Source organism: Lepisosteus oculatus, chromosome 5 (assembly GCF_040954835.1).
Source record: "Lepisosteus oculatus isolate fLepOcu1 chromosome 5, fLepOcu1.hap2, whole genome shotgun sequence".
Taxonomy (NCBI): Eukaryota; Metazoa; Chordata; class Actinopteri; order Semionotiformes; family Lepisosteidae; genus Lepisosteus; species Lepisosteus oculatus.
The window spans coordinates 15521135-15541119 of record NC_090700.1 but is presented as its reverse complement, the minus strand read 5'-3'; the positions used below and the strand labels follow the sequence as shown (position 1 = coordinate 15541119).

General features: G+C 35.5%; 1 protein-coding gene across 5 annotated transcripts in view; it reads left to right on the top strand.

Annotated features, from left to right (window-relative positions):
• Positions 1-19985, top strand: part of dclk1a (doublecortin-like kinase 1a) — a 100524-nt gene that overhangs the window by 49895 nt on the left and 30644 nt on the right. For all 5 annotated transcript variants that reach the window (XM_015341959.2, XM_015341957.2, XM_015341961.2 and 2 more), the window contains one exon: positions 7254-7370. In XM_015341959.2, the coding sequence (XP_015197445.1) occupies positions 7254-7370 (117 nt within the window). The remainder of the gene's footprint in view (positions 1-7253; positions 7371-19985) is intronic.

The following is a 19985-nucleotide window of genomic DNA, read 5'->3' as shown; positions in this document are numbered from 1 at the left end:
TGGTGATGGAGGGGAGTCCCCATTACCTGTAAAGCGCTTTGAGTGGAGTGTTCAGAAAAGCGCTATATAAGTGTAAGCAATTATTATGATTATTTCAAAAACCCGCACAAAACGGAAGCTCTTTCATATGTTTTAAAAAAACAAAACATGATCTTTACCAACCTCACTCTTCCTCTTTTACAATCATCACCCTGCCATTTTGAATGCAAACCTAATGTTTTTGGCGTTTATGAGAGCTTGGCTCAAGAGCAGTCGATCACTTTTTCATTAGCAATATTATTCTAAATTATTTAGAAAGAGAACAAAGTAAAAATAATCTCCCACCAAGGAACCCCAGCATTACAAAGCAGACAGAAGTAGTATCTCCAGTAAGGATGAGACTGCATCAGCAGCAATAATCCAAACCTGCGTTATTCCCAATCCGAGTCATGGATATGAGCAGTAGGGAACTTGGTGCAGCAAGTAAAAAAATGATGGCATCATCTCATGGATGCACATGCTGATCATACAAATGCTTTAGGCCTAGACTTAAGTTACAACAGAGTTATTGATTTGCGCCTTGAGACTTGGACTGGAGTCTATATTTTTATTACAGACTTGAGCGAATTGAGTTGAGACTTGAGACTTGGCAGTTGGGACTCCATTAGTTTTATGGACAGACCATTCGTTTTACTTTCATTGTGTTTTTTTCTTCTTTCTCACTGTCCTCAACTGCTACACTCTTTATAAATATCAAGAAATGTTACTTTGCTCTTCACCTAACCACTGATGTAGTAGTTAAATCAATAGAACTGTGTCAGTGTGCGTTATTAAGAAGCACAAGAACAAGCAAAGTAAAGGTTGCTTGCGGAACAAGAAAAGGGTAGTTCTATGCAGAAAAGTTGAAAGAAAAACACAATGTTTATCTGAAAAAGACCTAACAGCTGTAGCATTAACCTTTATTAATGCAGTAGAAAGTTTCTCAGTGGCTTACAATGCCCACCAGATGCTACAGAAAATAAGTCTTCATAGTGTGCATATGCTTATACAGTATGATTCAGTAATACTAGTAGAAAAAAGTACTGTAATTCTACTTCTACTGTATCTGCACTATTACATTGAAAAAATAATGACGTGTTTATGATCATATTTCCTCTCATGTCTAAAATGACTGACATTTGTTTCCAAGATTTTAAGCATTGAATAAATGTAGTTTATAACGAACTTGCGGGAGGGATGACAACAACCAAGTTCAATCTCACTCAGCTGTTACTAATTAGCAGTTACTGCTGACGTCATGTCCGCTCCTAAAGACTGTAAATACTGTAAGTGATCTCCTTCTCTCCCTGGTATCGTCTTTTTGCATCCCACCTCCACCTCATCTTCACCTTTGACGCTGCCCTTTGGTCACTCTTCACACTGCATGGGGGTCCCAGCTTGCTCGTCCTCAGCCAGGAAGTCAGCCCTCAAATGTTGACTAAACACTCCATAATCCTTTCACTAAAGTTAATTTGTGGGTGTTGTTATTCCTAGTGAAGACTGGTTTGTACCATTAGTATTTTAAGGGTTTTCTACCATTACTGACTTTGTTTTATGCTTCTTGGGAGAATGGTATTAAACTTGATAAGTGTTGATAATGATAGCTTGATAACAATTTCTCTTCACACTCCAACATATCAGTGTAAAACAAAACAAATATACTAAGCATAAAAGCTGCACTGAGAGACAAAACAACAAAGCAAATGTATGTTTTAAAAAATGGTAGAGACAGTTAAAACATTTTATTTTTATCGTCCTCAAGTAAGTTGGACTATACTGTCTAGAAAAGAGCATAAAATTCACTGTATTTTAAACATAACCAATTATTAAGATGCATTGTTAAATAATATATTCAGAAACGAATAATTTTCTTATAGTATTTAATCAATTTTTGTACCATATCTATTTAAAATTTGAAAATTATATCCTGAATTGCTCTAAATTTAAGGTGTTTGTTCTAATAAGAATGGGACAGATTGTATGCAGTTATATTACCGTGGCTGTATTGTTAATATTCAAGTGAAATATTGTACAAATATTTGTATGTACATATATATTGTATTTTATTAACTCCTAAACCCAAATAAAAGACATATGCATTCCACTCTCACTACAAGTTCCTCCTCGTAAACTTAAGGGACTGTATGAAACCCACATACTGTATCTTGTGCCCTGCCTATGCAGCTGTTCAGTTGCTAGAATCACTAGTTTTGCATCGACTAACTGTAAGGCCTTCCACATAACAGTTTACTTAAGTAATGGAACTGTGGCTTTTTGTGACAAAGACCCTTTAATGAAAGTTTGATAACTCATTGAATAACAAAGTAGTTATGAAAAGCACACATATAGAAACATACAGTAAATCATTGACAGAATATTATTTGAGAATTCTTGAACTCTTGTGTCGCAAGTGATCCACCTTATGTATTATTAAATATTCTAATTTTTTTTTTACTTATTATGTATTGTTCTCACAGTATGATGAATTATGACATCCTTCCACTGGTATTGCATTTTCAATATGCTATGTTCCTCTTTTTCTTTATCTCATTGCATATCCACCCATGGTTTTCTCTTTATTAAATGCTAAGTGTCCATCTCTGAGTGATGCGAGTGTGGGCACACCTGTCTGCCTTCATTTCCTTTAGTAAATCACATTTTAATGGGCTCTGGAGAGCTCTCAAAGTTGTAGCCTTCCTACACAAGGTCCATACTAGCAAAAGTAGATGGTACACCCTTTTGAGCCCAGCTCCTGTCCACCCCCTTCTGTCCCACTTTGTTGTTCTAGAAGAAAGGATCAGACATACTCCTTGTCACCATTTATCTTCTCAGTGCCTCCACCCCAACACCCCTCCAACCTGAGACTTCATGTCAAGACAGAGGCCTCCATTCATTGTCTTGTATACAAGAAGTTGATTCACGGTCTGCTCAGTTCCCCAACTGAAACATTTCAAGTCATTTTTCCTCTCTAGCATCTGTTGTTGTTCCTGCTTTCCTCCTTGCTACTCTTTAATCCCTTTTTTCTTCCTGTGTTGTATGGAACAAATGCATAAATTAGCAGTCTGTCATCTCTTACAAAATCTGGGCTGCATTCATAAGTCATTCATAACTTTGCTTTAGTTTTAACACCTGTTCTTGGAAAACAGTTGAAACCTTTTTGTCTTGGAGCTGTTTATGAAAAGATCAGGGGATAAAACAATATCTGCATTCACATTGCCTGCTCTGTGTTTTTAATAGAAATATTTTTCTACAAAAATCTCCAAAAAATTATACAATAAGCTGTTTTTCTGCAAAAACAGCTTAATTAAAATGCCACTCTGTGTTTGGGTTGGTCCATGTGAAAACAACCTATGCCTTCATCCGTTTATTATGAGCTCCTCTTGCACTCAGGATTGATTTCACTCTATTACTGAAGCAGATAATTGTGCTGTGGGGTACAAAAAGCTATTGTACATTTTGAAAATGGACAGTGGATTTTAAAACAAAATAAAGGGTTTGGATTTAATCAAAACTTTGAACCACATACTGTACCAACTGTATTCGAATGTAGTTGTTTCACTGGGTAATTGCAATGATCCTCTGGAAAACAGAAACCCACCTCCAAACACTGGGTTTATAATTTTGGATTAACAAAGAAGTCAAAGTTTTTATTGAAATCAAAGTCCTGCTCAGGATGCAGCCTTTCACATCTCAATTTCAAATATTGTTTTTTTTAGGTGGGCAACCCCCTTTTGATGTGTAGTTTTGTTGTACTCCAATTAACAAAACAATACTTTGACCTAATACAATTCCCTAATATACTGTAGATCAAAGGGTTATCCTAGATGTTTGTATATCATGCTGAATTAGCTCTAATTCAAAAGGTTAAACCATAGTTTTTCTTTTTGAATTATTTAACTATTCTCTTTTTGACTTTGTGAGATAAACAGGTAGAGCTATATTCTGTTTTGGCGAATATACATATTTTTGGTCTTTTAAATCTATGGGAAATTTACCTGTACATCTGCCAATCTGCTGTTGGCTCAGGGGCAATTTTGTTTTTGTCAGATTATCCCCCTCGACCCCCTGATACCTGGGTACAGCGACACAACAGTAATATGAAAAATCGATGACTTCTGTCTTCTGAGGTGATCTGGGGTGAACGGGGCAGGCATGTCATCTCAGATTTTCAAATCTAATAAAAAAAACTAATAAAAACTGAAATAGGCCTTTGACTTTTTTCAAGATTTTTGTCAGGATTTTCTAGGGTGCCAATGCCCCTTGACTAATGTTTATTGCTTCATACGTTTTTTTTTTTAATATGCTTCTCTGTTGTATTTCAACCTCTTGTATTTCTACATGTAGAGAGAGGCAATCATTCTTCTGTATTGTGGATGGCAGATTTTAGTGAAATGGTATATTTCAGTATTTGATTTATTGGTTTAGCACTTGAAATTGAGTTTTCAGACTCTTACAGTGGCAGTATAGATATGCAGAACCACATTTCTGCTGGTTTCAGAGTGCAACAAAGGCAATGGTTCATCACGATATCTGTCATTTTAAAGCAATTAAAATTCTTGACTGCTTTGCTTTCTGCTTGGAATATTTGGAATATTTGATTCCGAATTCATCATTTCTGATGAGCTGCTATATAACCTCAATTTTAACCTTCAAGATGCAACTCTTAATTGCTAATGGCATTTGCTTCCTGATGTGTCATTAGCAATTAATGTGCTGTAATCTGAATTAATTGCATGCCTTGCAGAAATTAATGTACTTTTCTTAATACTGTATAACGGAGCCATCAAGCATGGATTTGATTTTTGGAAAACAGATTCTGTGTACAGTAATTAAGCATCATTTATTAGTTGAGTAGTTTCTCAGTAAATGAACTTGATGATTACATTTTAAATTAAAGTTTTTTTTTTAATTCTCAAGGGTTGTTCAGACATTCTTTTCAGGGCTGTAAAGTTATACCACTTTGTTTCTGCTGATATTCTTTACATTGTCATAAGAACACATAAAAACATTTGTAAAAAATTCTCTCTGTCACTTCTAAAGTTTCTGAGGAATCCAGCAATTGCTCTGTGAGCAAGCTTTTTACTTTTTGCCTCTGATAGTTGCATAGCTGCTACAGACGTTGTAGACTCTTCCTTACCTTGATAAGAAAATAAAGAAAAGTAAAGACACCTTTTAAAAGAACAAAATATTGCATCTGTTTTACATTTCATCATGAAATACATATTATTATTATAATTATATGATTATATGCGAGGGTGGCACTGCTGTACAGTGGTTAGCGTTGCTGCCAACATTTGTGCATGTCTGTGTTTCTGCCCTGCTTTAGACAGGAGTTCTGTCGAGGGTGTATCCTGTTCTGAGCCTGTTGCTTGCTAGGGTATCCTCTAGCTTCCCTGCAACCCTTCCCTGTGACTCTGTGTTGGATAAAAGGGTTAGAAAATTGATAGATGTAATTATACATTTTACAAAAAAAGATTTATCTGTTATAAATTAATACTAAAATGCCATTAATATGATAAGTTGTATGAAATGTATGGTTATTAAATTAAAAACAATTTTAAAAGACTGAAATGTTTCTTCTGTTTTACATTTCATCATGAAATATATTTTATCAAATTATATATTTATATGTAAGGGCAGGACTGTTGTGCATTGCTAAGCATAGCACTGCTTAGCTTTCACCTGACTGAAAAGGACCGTCTATGTTTTTGTCAATTAGTAATTAGTTCCATTTGTCCATTTAATCCAAATCTGCTCTTACAAATGGAACTAATTATTAATCAAAGCCTTGTTTTAGTCTTGTAAGCATAAAACTTTACTCTGGAATCTTAAACTTGAGTCATAAATAAAACAGGAGATAACAGTCAAATGTTGGATCTCTAGTGCCACTACCTGCTTAGATCCCCTATTCATCCAGGGCTTTACGACTCGTGTGTAGTTGCTGCAGACAAGCCATCCATTGGAAACGTGAGATTTTCCTGGATGACCTATCAGCATGGCAGACTATGGTTAGGGGAATCAGGATGATGTAAACTTTTCAGCTCCAATTACTGTATCAACTTCTTTTGTTGACTTCTTTTGATATCCTGAAAATATCCTGAAATGATGTCCTGAAAATGTCCTGTTCCCAGCTAGTGAACTGCAGACTGGCTCTTGTGCTTCTAAGACAATAGAAGGCACAGTATAGTCGACAGGAACTAGTCACTCTGTGATATCTACCACAATGTTCATCTTTTAGTTATTTGCTATGATTGATCTCTAGAGTGCTCTCAATGAAACAGGGTTTTTAGACAGGCTTCAAATAATCTAAATGAATGCACACATTCCGATTCTCAACAGAATATTTTTGTTACAAATTACTTCTTCTTTGAGACTTTGCCTTCCCCAGTGAAACAATTTCAGTTCACACAAAGGAATGTAATGCCACAATTAAATTTTCTCTATTCAGAAATTCTTATTTAAAGATGATTGTTCTCCCTCATCAAAATTCTTGCTTGAAATTTGCTTGTGCTTGTGGTACTATAATTTAACTTTAACAAAAAATGTGTTGAGATTCACTTTCTGTCTGCATATGAGTGTTTCTTCAGCTCAGTAAGTCCTTCTGCCATACATCACAGATGGACTCAGTTATGCTGACTGGGAAAGATAGCAGGATGATGGTTTAAGTAAAATACTGGCTCACTTGCTTTCTAGTCACATTTAAAAAACAGAGTCTGGGAGAGCCTTTCTTTTCTAATGTGGCCATTTTTTCTACAGCAAATTTGGAAGTGATGTCTCTTCTTAAGAATGTTCCCCATGATAAATGTAACAAATTAGTATTTTCCACACTTTTACTGTGTTTTTAAAAGATCTGCTGTGTTTTATTCATGGTTTCATCATGCTTTGACCCTGCTTTAAGCCACTGGACCATGAAATACCCTGTTGAATCATGTAACCTCTTTCTAAATAATGTTGGCTCGAGAGTGTCATGGTTCAATCATGTACCAATTACAGTGTCAAATGTAAAAATCTCTGCAAAACTCTGGTAAAACCATAGTAAATTAATGAAAGAACTATAGTCAATTTGCCAAAATATACTTTCGTTTGTGTTTTCTGAACATGTAATTTGCAGCTTTAAAGGGAGTAACCTTTTTGAAAGTATTTTTGGCAACTGTCATTTTGCTTTTAGTGCTTTACTATTTTGTCAAATGCCAGCAATTGAATTGTGGTTTAAAGATTTTTATTGCACTTTCTAGAATGTAGAGTGGTGAAGTCCACTTCGTACAACAAGATTGCCACGATGCAAAGCAGAACTGCTGGCAAGAGTCCAGGACCCTCCAGGCGAAGCAAATCTCCAGCCTCTACTGGCTCAGGTAAGCAAGAGCTCTTGAAACACTGTATTCTCAGGAGGTACATCTCAGCTTTAGCGAAAATGGTGTCCTTATTGTGTCCAAAGGGAGTTAATCAAATGATAAATAATGTGGTCACAAATACGTAAAAGCATATTTACATCCATCTAGCACCAGGCACCAGAAAGATAAGACCTGACCTTTGCACAGCAGGATGGGAAGGATGGTGATCATGTATTTCGCTCACTGCTCAACAGGCTACAATATACGAATGAGGTCTTAGAAAAAGACGTTGACTGTCTCAGTGGACAGTGTTCAGATTACTGACGCGTTCAACTATGTCCTAGAAACACTTCTTTTTTCACTTGGATACCTACTGCATGTATCTTTGCATCTTGGTATAAGAGGGCTCTTTGTTAGAGACTAAAAATATACTTGTAAAAAGTATTCTCATTTTGATAATATAATGATTACAAAGGTATTGTTCTGAATCATTTCAAGTTATTTGTGAAGTTAATTGTGCATTGGAAAAGTGTGCCACATTTATGAGATCATCTAAATTGTAATTTTTTAATTAAAGGTTTTAATTTTCATTATGGCCTGAAGTTCAAGAAGGAATTACGGTTAACCCTCTAGTAGTCTTGTAGTCCACAACAAAATTAGTTAGAAGCAAAGCAAGGCAAGGACTCGTGTAAGAGGGCAAAGCTGCTTTTTTCAAATAAAATGATCTTATTTAATGTGATACTATACATTGTAGGAAAATTGTGTTCTTTGTTTCCTTTGCTGTACATCAGACCCTTAGAGTTCAATGCCTATGGCATCTCAAAGAGTAAGGTAAGGTCTTTGGGTCTTTAGTGATTCTGTAAAATTTGCATTTAGTAATCAGCTTTATTATTCTAAATACCTCATCTTCAATTATATTCATAACAGGTATGTTGCTGCTAAAATATTTAAAACTTACATTTATATATATACATTTATATTACGATATATTCCTGAATCTGTAACAATGAGGCTTTTTCATATTCTTATTTCGTATTTTAAAATTTTCTTCTTAATGTGAGATGGCAGAGATAAAATGGAATACACCCATTCCTTACATTCCCTGACTAAATCAACAAAGGAATGAAATCTGTTCCTTATGGAAAAGGTCATAAAAGCTGTTAATATCTAGCTAAACTCTATGTTTTTTATGGTTAAGATGATGCACTGTAATTCTAACAGTGTTGTGCTTTACTTGGTTTTGTTGTCAGACTTACAATTCAACTTCACACGAAAAATGATCACTCGCAACACGTCTAATGTGTTTTTTTTTCCATGATTAAGAGCTGTGAAGCCAAAGTGAGTCAAAGCAAAAGCTTTATCTTTGAAATATGATAGAAAAAGCAAGGAAATGTGTTTGTGCATGCGCACATGCACGCGCCGGTTGGAGGAGTCATTGTCTCCAATGATTCAGTGAAATTGTTTCAGAAGAAATTACTGCTGTGAGAAAAGTACATCATGGTTACCATAGAAACTAGGATTAGGCCTCTTGGCGGAAGAAGCACTTACATTGCTCATATATGGCTCTCAGTTCCTGGTCGGCTTTGCTCTCATAGCACATAGACCTGCTGTCTGGACTTAGGGAAGGAAATAATTCCGTATTGGATAACGTTGATTGCCAGTTGCATTTCAATTTGTTTGAACTTGATTTTACTTTCAGTAGGAAACTGGCTTCCATGAGAAAAACTTTTAATATGTATAAGTGAAGGACAATGTACAGTATAACAGGTAACTGTTGGGCAGCAGATTGTGCCTAACCCCCTGTGTTGCTGTTTTGTTGATGTACAGGAAGAAAACAAAACTAAATAACAACCATGTTATCAGAAAACCATTTCTGAATAGCCATTGAAACTAATTTTAGTTTATTTGGTTTATGAACGTACTGAATATATCATTGAAAAAATGTATGTGCGGTTAAAATTCTAAGTAAGTGCAGCTAAAGTCTGGGGGACTGATTTTGTAGGAATTCACCCACACACTCCTACATATGCCCCAAGATTTAGCTTCACATCCTTGTCATTTTGTAGGACATTGTGGAACACATCTTCTATCAATAAGGTACCACAAAGGAGCTGAATGATGGTTTTCCAAGATAATATGAAAACGTATAATACTCTCATGTTGTGAACTTTCATAAGGTGAACATTTAGTAGAAATGGTGAAGTAACTTCTGAATGGAAACACTTTACATCTCGTCCTTAGAAAGGTAATGGGATAGCATTGAAAGATGAAATAGAATCTTATAGTTTCCAAACAGTAAAGGAATTACCCTGTTATAAAGAACAGAAAAAAAATACTATATTTGAAAAGGGCGTGAATGTCTGTAGAAGATACACCGGAGACTGCTGTTTGTGTTGAAATGACATTGATTTTTTTTTTGCTTTTGTGTCACCTTGACCTACATGTAATTAATTCATGGAACCTTGTGTTACTGAGGGCTTTTTTGTATGCAACAATCGACATAGAAGAAAATGTAAGATACAGTACACAGTTTTCATTTATAAAATCAAATGTTTTCCTTTTTACTTGCATGTATTATTTTCAGAGAGGTCATTTCGTTCTTTTTCTCAGGTTCACTGATGGAATTAGTAGCAGCAGATGAAAGACCTTCCAAGACTTAAAGGTCTAGAATTCATTTAGATGTGCTATAGGTCTTTATGTTAAGAAAGCAGACAGCATATCTGTTTCATTCATAAAATACTTCAAGCATTCTGTAAATGCTTAATGTCATTTGAAATAAAGCAGTCTTGGATGTATTCACTTCATTTTTCAATTCACATTCTGTAGCGTTTTCATGTACATTGCTACATTTGAGCCTTTTACCTGAAAGCTTCATGTGTTTGTAAATGTACAGTAAATTATGGAGGAATTAATGTAGAAGAATGTTTTCTGCTTCACATTATCATTCTTTCAGTTTTGTTGTCTGTTTTATCTCTGTAATTTACTGTGAAACAATCTGTACTTATGGAGTTAAGTTTTGAAAAATTGGGAAACGTATTCATTTCTAAATTAGTTTTTTACATTTGTTTAATACTGTACATGTTCACAGCTAGTTCCTTATGCCAGTAAGGGTAGTTTTCAATCACTACCACTGCCAAATAATTTGTACTTTGTTACATTTTTTACAACTAAGTATAACTTTTATGTACAGTATATATAAATATGTACAGTATGCTATATATTATTAATATATTAACACATTAATCCATAGCATTCAGCTGCCTTAAAAATTGTTTGAGCTACTCCATGCTGCAATACTCCTTTTGAACAAAAAAATTGTTATGCAGTGCTTTGGTGATTGTTCCTTTAAAAGGGCAACTGTATTTTAAATCTGAAATCAAGAGAATTGATTTATTGGGACTACGCCCACGCAATCCTCCACATTGTAGTACATCATTTATCTATTTTTAATAAACTGTCCAGCTTTAATAGTGAACTGCATCAGTTTTATGGGTGTTAAAACCGTACCAACATACAGTCAATTAGTTGTTGTTAATTAACATAATCCTATATGGAAAATGGCAGTATCTCAGCTTTTTGGAGGTCCTACAGTAGATACCACAGCAGATATCACTCTTCTTAAACACCTATGGTCTACTGTTATTCTCCTATTGTAAAAGGACTTGGTAATGGCGATTACGATATGCTTTTAATATTCTGGTATTTTCAGATAAATAATCAAAACGAGACCAATTATAACTACACTAATCATATTTCCTGACTATAACTCACTTTCAGGGTGTTCCCCCATCACAGAGAAATCTTAAGCTCCCTGCACGTGGAAAATTAAATTTAGTAGTAGAAAGTCTTGATTTGTTAACCGTATTAGATGAACAAGTTAAGAGAAAGTTTAGACAGATTTGTCTGTGACATTCCATGACTATCAATAATCGCTTATCCACTTCAGGGTCATGGTAGCCAGGAGCCTAAACTGGGAACCATTGGGCGCAAGGCAGGACACCGGTCCATTGCTGGACACACATACACATGCTCACTTCAGGGTCAATTTTACAGAAGTCAGTTAACCTACTGTACAGTACGAGCATGTCTTTGGACTGTGGCAGGAAACCAGAGCACCCAGAGACATCCACGCAGATAGCACCCCAGAAACTGAACCCAGGGCACCAGGCAGAATATTAAAACAAGCCTAGATTGCTCTAGGTATTGTTCGACTGATTGATTATATACATTTAGAGAGCCTGCAGTCATGTATTTCTGTTTAGTTTGCATTAAGAACGAACGTAGTTTGTCTTGTTAAAGCAATGTATTTGTCCTGCTTGTACATTAGCATTTTACAGTGCAGTAAACTGTAAAAAGGAAGGTTGATAATAGCGACTTCTACATAATGGAATTGAAAAAATGTTCAGAGATAATGAATAGAGGAAAGCCATCTTGATCCCCCATCTTCTAACTACAGTAATTTTAATTAAATCTAATGAGACATTTGCTGTATCTAGAGATAAGGTAACCGTTTAACCTTTCAAAGCTTTTGTCAGGATTTTAGTCAGGTAACATACCTCTACAATTTCCTTGAGCTGCTGAACTGTAAAATACTGTTTTGTCTAAAATTTGATATATATAAGTGATAGAGTATATGAGGACCTAAGGTTCCCTTCACAGAGGCATGGTTATGTCTATTTTGCTCGCTTCAAAAACTATACTTCAGCTAGGAGTTGTGGGAAATGTTCACCTTCAGTTACGTGTGCCTGCATCCAGAAATTCATTAACTGCAGCCCACAGAAGTGTGGGAAGATCATATTGAGCATGTAGGAAGGCTGTGGGAAGCAGCAGGATCACATAGGTGTGAAGGTGGTGATGGAAGATGATGAGGATAGAGGAGTCCAGAATCATGAAGAGGAAAGAGACTTGGCTGCATTAGAAAATCTAGAAAATGAGGTTTGGTTTGTGTGTTTGGGAGCTTTCAGATTCCCCAGACCTGTCTAACATCTGCCATGGTGACTGTACTTGAAAATTTGTTTAGACAATATTGCATTTTTTAATCTGAATTTTGCAACATATGAAAAAGGAGCTTTTTTAATCAGATGAAAAACAAACAAACAACAGTGTCCAATACACAATAAAAAGATTAGAAAAACATACATTCAGAATATTCTTTTATAGTTACCAAAGAAGGAGCTTTAATTTCTTATTATCCTGACAAACTCTGCCCTTTCATACATGAACAGATGAATCTATGATGATGATAATTGCTTGCATTTATCCAGCTCTTTTCAACCAAAAGGATCTCAAACTGCTTTTGCTTGCAGGAGGGGACCTACTTCATTTACCATTAAAGTGCAGCACCCACGTGGTGATACATATAGTACTATTTGTACCATTTGCCTGAGCACACAGCATATCAGGGAGACTAGTGTAAAATTACTGCTCCAACTTAATGAAGGGGGGGCATTCAGAAGGCTGAATTGTATGAGTCCAGTGCTGAATTTAGCTAGAAAATTCTAATCTTTCAAAAAGTGCCATCAGATCTTTTTTGACCAAGTCATCAAGACTTCAGTTTCACATCTCATGTGAAGGACAGAACTTTCTATCAGACATCCCATCACCATACTGGGGCATAGATTTTGCCCCTTTCAGATCACACTCGTCATACTGTCGTACTGCCGGTTAACTGATTACCGATTGGATTTCCTCGTTGCTTTGTTAAGTTTTGTGTTAAGATCTGTGTTAGGTTTTTTGGGTTGATAAGAGAGAACTGCTCAACTGCTCAATTCCTTTACACTAGTAGCTGTGTAAGTGCTTTGTGGTCAAAGCAGACATGTTGCAAACTTTAACAAAACCTTAACTTGTGTTTCTTTACTGGGGAACCTGTTTATTGATGTCTTTGAATTTTATGAGATCTGATTTAGTATATGGACAAGGCAGTTTATAATATTTATCTAACTGGGACATTGAAAGTTTGAACAGAATGGTTGTTAGGATGTTTTTGACAGACATAGCTACTATCAGTTAAGAAGCTGTTAATGTCCCTAAAGTTATGTTCTATTAAGGTATTTAGTTTAAGCTTTAGTTCCACAAGCGAGTGCATAATATTGTCAGTGGAATAACTAAATAAACTGGTCCTAGGTAGCTTAGAGGAAAGTGCTGTAATTGCAACCGTGTAACAGAACATTTCAACATATCTGTGTGGAAATTAATAAACAGTGATGGAATGACCTTCTCATAACTGAGGGAGCAAGAGAGGCATCTGTGGAATTAAAATGAATGTACTGTAATTAATCATGTTGTATAATAGATGGAAATTTGACCACAGGGACTAATGTGGATTCTGATTAAAATTAACTTTATTTTTGTTTTTATAGGAAGACGAGCTAGCTGACAGTTTAATTGTTGACACAAATATGTAAAACTGACAGATACCCTAGTGTAAGTGTAAAGGCAAATACTAAGGTTTTATGAGCTCTCAACAGAGTTTTTGTGAGTACAGGTGAAGATAAATCTACAAGACCCTTGTTAAATGAATAAATTCCCAAGCTTTTTAGTAATCATTTTGTTTTTAAACACTAAGCCTATAGGAAGTTCCAAGTGAGGTAAAATGACAAATGCATAAGACAGCCCTTCATCACATGTACAGTACACTGAATTTAATGTGCACACCAAATATTTTTGGCCATTGTTGCACATTAGCAGGTTTGTAGCAAAATTATTTTACTGTTTATCACTGTGCTAATTGCCTCTCAAAAGCAACCACAGTAACTTAGTCACAATGGGTTAGTGTCTACTCTTGAGAATGTTTATTGTGTACTGTAAAAAACATTAATTCTGTGGACTGTATTATCATAGTTCATAATCATGTTAAACAATTGCTCTAATAGTGCTTAATACACAAACCATGCTAAAAGGCTGATGAATAAGGATCTGTGTTTAAAAGTGGAAAAAGAAATATTAAAGGACAACAATGCAGTTGTGTGTTTCAAGATCTCCTCTAAAGCATGTGTAATGAAGGGGCAGCTCCCCATTGTCTTTTGTTTAACAAAGTTTGTTCAGTCCTTGAACACTTTACAGTGATGTTAATCCCTGGGGTAGCTGATGACCTTGAATTTCTGTGTGATGGAGAGGTGGCATCTGTCTGAGGAGCCACTGTGTGGTTCACAGCTGGTGATGCCTGAGTGATGGTGATCGAGTCCTGGAAGAAGGAATAAGCTGCATATAAGCTGTCACGTTTGTGCTGTCTTTGGTGGGACGTAGCTAAAATTTCAGACGCCACTTAACTGTCAAAGGACACAGCTGCAAGTGTTCCTGATAGTTCCAGCTGAAGCTCAGAGCTGCTTTGTGAATTACACTGTATCAGCTTGCTGACTTGTTCTGTTCTTCCAACTGAGAAATTGGAAGGAAAATGTCTCAGCTGAGTTCTCTTTCTGGGAATTCGTGTTTTTAAAAAAAGTACCTGGAAGGGACATTATGGTCTGGTGCCCAAGGTCTATAGTGGCCTACGGATATAATCCAAATTTGATGAGCTCATGGTAGGCTTGGACTATCAATTAGATAAGAAATGTATTTTTGAGCTTTGTAACAGACAATGAAATAAAGCAATTTTGTTTGTAGAGAAGGAAACTTTAGTCATGGAGCCATTGTTGCTGTGCATAAAAACTGTAGACTTAAGCATTGTTTATCTGGAAACTGTGAATAACACCATAAAAGCTCATCAATATTTTCAGAGTTCTCAAGAGATGAGATGAACTTTAAAGGTTGTCCTAGGTGTATACTGAATTCTACATGAAAAATAGTTCATTTTAAATACATGCCCTATTCTCTTAGGAGTACATGATGATTACATTAGAAAACATCACATCACAAAAAATAACCTACGCAAAATACAATCCAGTTTCTCACAAACCTATCCCTTTCATCATATTTTACCACAGTTTCTTTTTCTTTAACATTTTTAACATAACTTTTTAAAAAAACTTTAATAATCTCATGAATTCACATTCTATTTTAGCCTTTTTGTTTTGTGTTTTGCATCTTAGAACATTACAAACCATATCTTTATTCTTTCACAGAAATACAGTATACAAGGACCAAGCTTTATGATAAGATTTTCTTCTGATGATTATATTAGTCATTTTTTGTCTTAATTCTCCTTAAATGTATTAGGTTAAAAAGTATATGTTGTTTCCTTCACCCTATAGGTCATTCTCTCCAAAATGTTTAATCATCTTACATGTCAGACATGTTTGATAAAAGTTTCATTTATAGGACAAATAAGAGTTAGAGAAATACGGTCCAATATATTTACCGATGTAGTTAGTACCCATATACAGTATACAGCCTATGTATTTTTCTGGAACAATTCAGGTGCACTACCTTGCTCAAGGATAAACAGCAATGTCTTATCCAGGGTGTGAACCATTATCCTTTCAGTTATGAGTTCAGCCTTATCCACACTGCGGGCCAAGTTTGTAGAATTAGAAGTGTTATGTTTAATTCAAGAAACTCTATACTAACATTTAATAATGCATTAGTACGACAACTTAGAATATGTTGTGTGATTTTTTGGCCATATGGCCCCGTATTTGTAATCTTTATGATATTATGTCCTGATGTGAAGCCATACATAATTCACAATAGTTTTATAATATTTACCTAGCAGAGTAAACCGAGTACATACAGTATCTGCAGTATGTGTTACTAGAGAACCAGTACAGTGGTTTACTTTTTTTGTGCCAATCAATAGATTGTCTGCAGAGATGGAACAGTCATGTGAGGACAGTCTCAAATGACCAGAACAACAGACTGTCCTCAACCACCTAATTCATCCCTCAGGTTGAGATTCCCTGACATGATTGGCTCAGCTGTTGCCCCATGAGGCTGAAAAACCACCTGGACCAATTTTCTCAGATCATATTTGAAGAGCATTCCTGAACACAGCTGAGGGCCATCCCAGGTGTCTCTTTTTCATTTCATAGTTGATGCTACAGATTAAACATTCAAGGAAGCTAAAACAGCCAAAATTTACAGCATCTTCCTTTCACTACCACCCAAACTCCCATCCTCCCTGAAATTACCAATGAACTTTTTTAGGCATTTGCATGAATTTATTTATCTTCTCTGTAATTAAATCAGAAACGAGTAGCCCATTTAGATGGCACCACTAGTTTTTCACATACCGTAGCATCAGAGGATTTGTGCCATGAAAACTAAAAGGCAGTTGTGGAGTTTCAATCGCCAACATAGATTGACTTTTCAATAATATAGTTTTTTTGCATCACTTGAGACTGACGTTAAATTTCAAGGTGTGTGATATGTGATATGGCTTTCTGGTTAAACATAGATTAGTTTGTAGAGCTTTGTAGATATATTTCTTGTAGTAATTTATTTCCCTTATCATGACAATTATATAATTGAAAGTTTGAAATTCATATTATAATTGACCCCAGGAATACCAGGTTAAAGTCAGTGAAGAATCTTAGGATGCTTGTGATCTAACTCTGGATCAAAAAGGTTTTATGGCAGTTTCACTTTTAATTAACTTAAAGAGAACCAAGAATGATTTCTAATCATGTACACATAGATTTTGTTGTCAGTGTATCCCACTTAATATCCTTGATTTCGAAGTCTTTTGTAATATTTAACATCTCTGATTAAAAATTAAAGTTTTCTCACTTTTGGTGAGATCTGGTGATCTTCATTTTTATGTCTCCATTACACTGTACAACAAAATACTAACAATAGGAGGGAAACTATTTATTTTACATATTTCATTAAGAAGCTAAGGCTGTAATACATTTTACTTTGAAGTCCTGTCATTAGAGCATTCAAATACTGTGTATTGTATGTGGGAAATAAAAGTCTGCTACTGTTTTGATCCTTCAGTCTCAAGTAACAGTTAAATATATACAGTAAGTGAACTGTTCATCAACAATTTCTAAATTCAGTCTTTAAAATGATGTAGTTTTGATTAGGAGTTGAGACTGACCTGGGGGAACAGATTTCGCCTCCTTGTGTGCGTCACTCTGTTGTTTCATAGTTCAAGATAAGCTAAAGTTCCCCGAGTCCTGTGATGAGAACCATCTGTCTTTCTCCCTGTGCTAGACGGAGGCAGAGACTGCATCAGACACTTGTATACAGGAAGTTCCACTTTTGTTCTTTTTAATTTTTTGAAGTTTGAAGGGTTGCTACATATGGTATGTCAGTAAAGATGGATACTGTACCTGTATGATTGTGATGGTAGCATGATGTTTAGCCATCTTGGTACTAGTTTCTTACTACCTTTTCCTCCCCCTGATATGTTGTCAGTTTTGTTATAGAACTACTTAGTGATTATTACTGTACTGTATATTACTATATAGTATGCTGTAATAATCCTAAAAGCTGTACATCACTGTAACTGAATCATATAAGTGCAACTACCATTACAGCCTGAATTTTCTTTCTCCTTGCTGGAATCCATCAGTGGTGTTTGCTGACATTGCTTTTAATTAAGGCACACATTGCCTCTGCTGACCAAGAAACAAATTTGTGTTCTCTGTTCAATATTAAACACAAAACTAATTATCGAACCGTAAGAACAAAGTGCCTCGTTTTAGTAATGAGACATTCAGCAAAGGTCGGCGAGGCCACAGTTGATTAAAGTGACATGATTGACATCACTCTTACCCACTATTTTTAAATCTGCCGTTCCACTAAGTTTCTCACCCACCACAGCTGTACAGCTTTTCCTAAATGCTTTGAGTTTTTGCCACATTTTGGAAAGGTCTGTATATGTAGCATGTATTGTCATGTAGCCATTAACACAAAAGTGTAAAAACAGTGAAATTCCATTCAGATTCTACTATTATTGAGCAGATGTTGCTTCTCTGTCCCTGTGTCAGCTTTGAACAGTAGATTTGTTGTAGGTTTTATTACAAGGATTAATTGTATGTTTAAAATAGCTTGGGTTATGTAAAACATAATGATCATTTTTATTATTTTTAATATTTTTATTATTACAGTTGTGAGCAGCTGAATCAACAGTTTGGTCATTTAAGCCATCTATCAACTAGATAACAGAGATCATAGTAATCAGGACAAAATCTACAAGTCAAAAGACACAATAAACTGCACTTAGAAGCCATGACTGTAGACATTATCTTGATATTCTTTGCTCTAAAAATAAAATATTTCCTGAATGTAAAAACACAGCATTAAGATTAACCTTTGAATTAGTATGTCTGCCACTTCCATTTTTCTTAACTGTTGGTAAAGTCACATTTTTTGCAACAGATATCTTTTGTATATTCTATCATACTGCATATCTCATTTTTCTTTTCATGTTACTCTTGGTCCAAAATAATTGTCAGGTTGCTTATTCTGTCATTTCTTTAATCGTCAGATTGTTTTTTTTTCTCTGTCAGATTCTTTTTTCAGTCTCTGCTTCTTGCTGGTGCACCATTGATGTTAGGTGAACACATAAAGTAGATGCAAGAAAACTCAAATCAATGTATTTACTGTATGTAGGTGAAAACTATGGCAAGTTTTTTCTCCTGATATGACATGTTTAGAAAACTGGCTGTAACTCATTAAACTCCTTGCACGTGGGTCACTACCCACTCCTTTGCTCCCTCTGGACGAGAAATCTCAGACTGATATCTCAGTATGCTGCTGGGGCACACTAAGCTGTAGGAGGCACAGTGCTTTGGATGAGACTTTAAACCAAGGTCTTAACTGCTTAGTCATAAGGATCCATTGGCACTGCTTATGGGGGTGTAATGATGTCTTTGCTTAATCCATTCTGGTCTTGTTCAGTCTGCCCTGCGTATAGTATCATTTCCCCAGAATTCAATCAGTGTTGCAGTTTCTCACTTCTCTACCTGATGCCCCCCATTGTGTACGTAAAACAATCACTTAAGGATCCTGTGGGATAAAAAGCATTATATCAATGCCTACAATCATTCGTTGTCTTCCCACCTGACACTGGGCCAAATCATCTTCAATTATTTTTATTATTTTTTCCTCATTTTTCTATACGATGCCTCCCTACATTGCCTCAGTCCATTCAGAAGAACTTCTAAATATCACAGTAAAACAGTTTCGTCATAAGAATGTGCTTTCTTCCTCCAAAAATAGGGCTATGGCGCGAGTTTTGCTCTTTCTACGATGCATCACTGACTAAAATTAAAGGGTGGCACAGATGGCACGAAGATGCATAATTCATTTGGAAACCTCTAAGCCAATACGCATGGTCTAGTTTAAAAAATTAAATCAAGCAGCAAAGGGAAGTCTGCACTTTCATAGGTTCCTCATCTGCACTGGTATTTGGCATAACATTCACTTCATTGGTCAGCACAGTCAACAATAATCATGAACAATGTTGTACTGATATTTTCCCAGGCTGCTCAAAAAGACAGCTGTGCCCTGTTAAAAGGATCCCTTTGTGAATGATTAATCCTGCTTTCCTTATCCTTTTCAAGTTCATGTTTATTTGTCATTCCAGCCATATACAGTGCCTTGCGAAAGTATTCGGCCCCCTTGAACTTTTCAACCTTTTGCCACATTTCAGGCTTCAAACATAAAGATATAATTTTTTTATTTTATGTGAAGAATCACCAACAAGTGGGACACAATTGTGAAGTGGAACGAAATCTATTGGATTTTTGA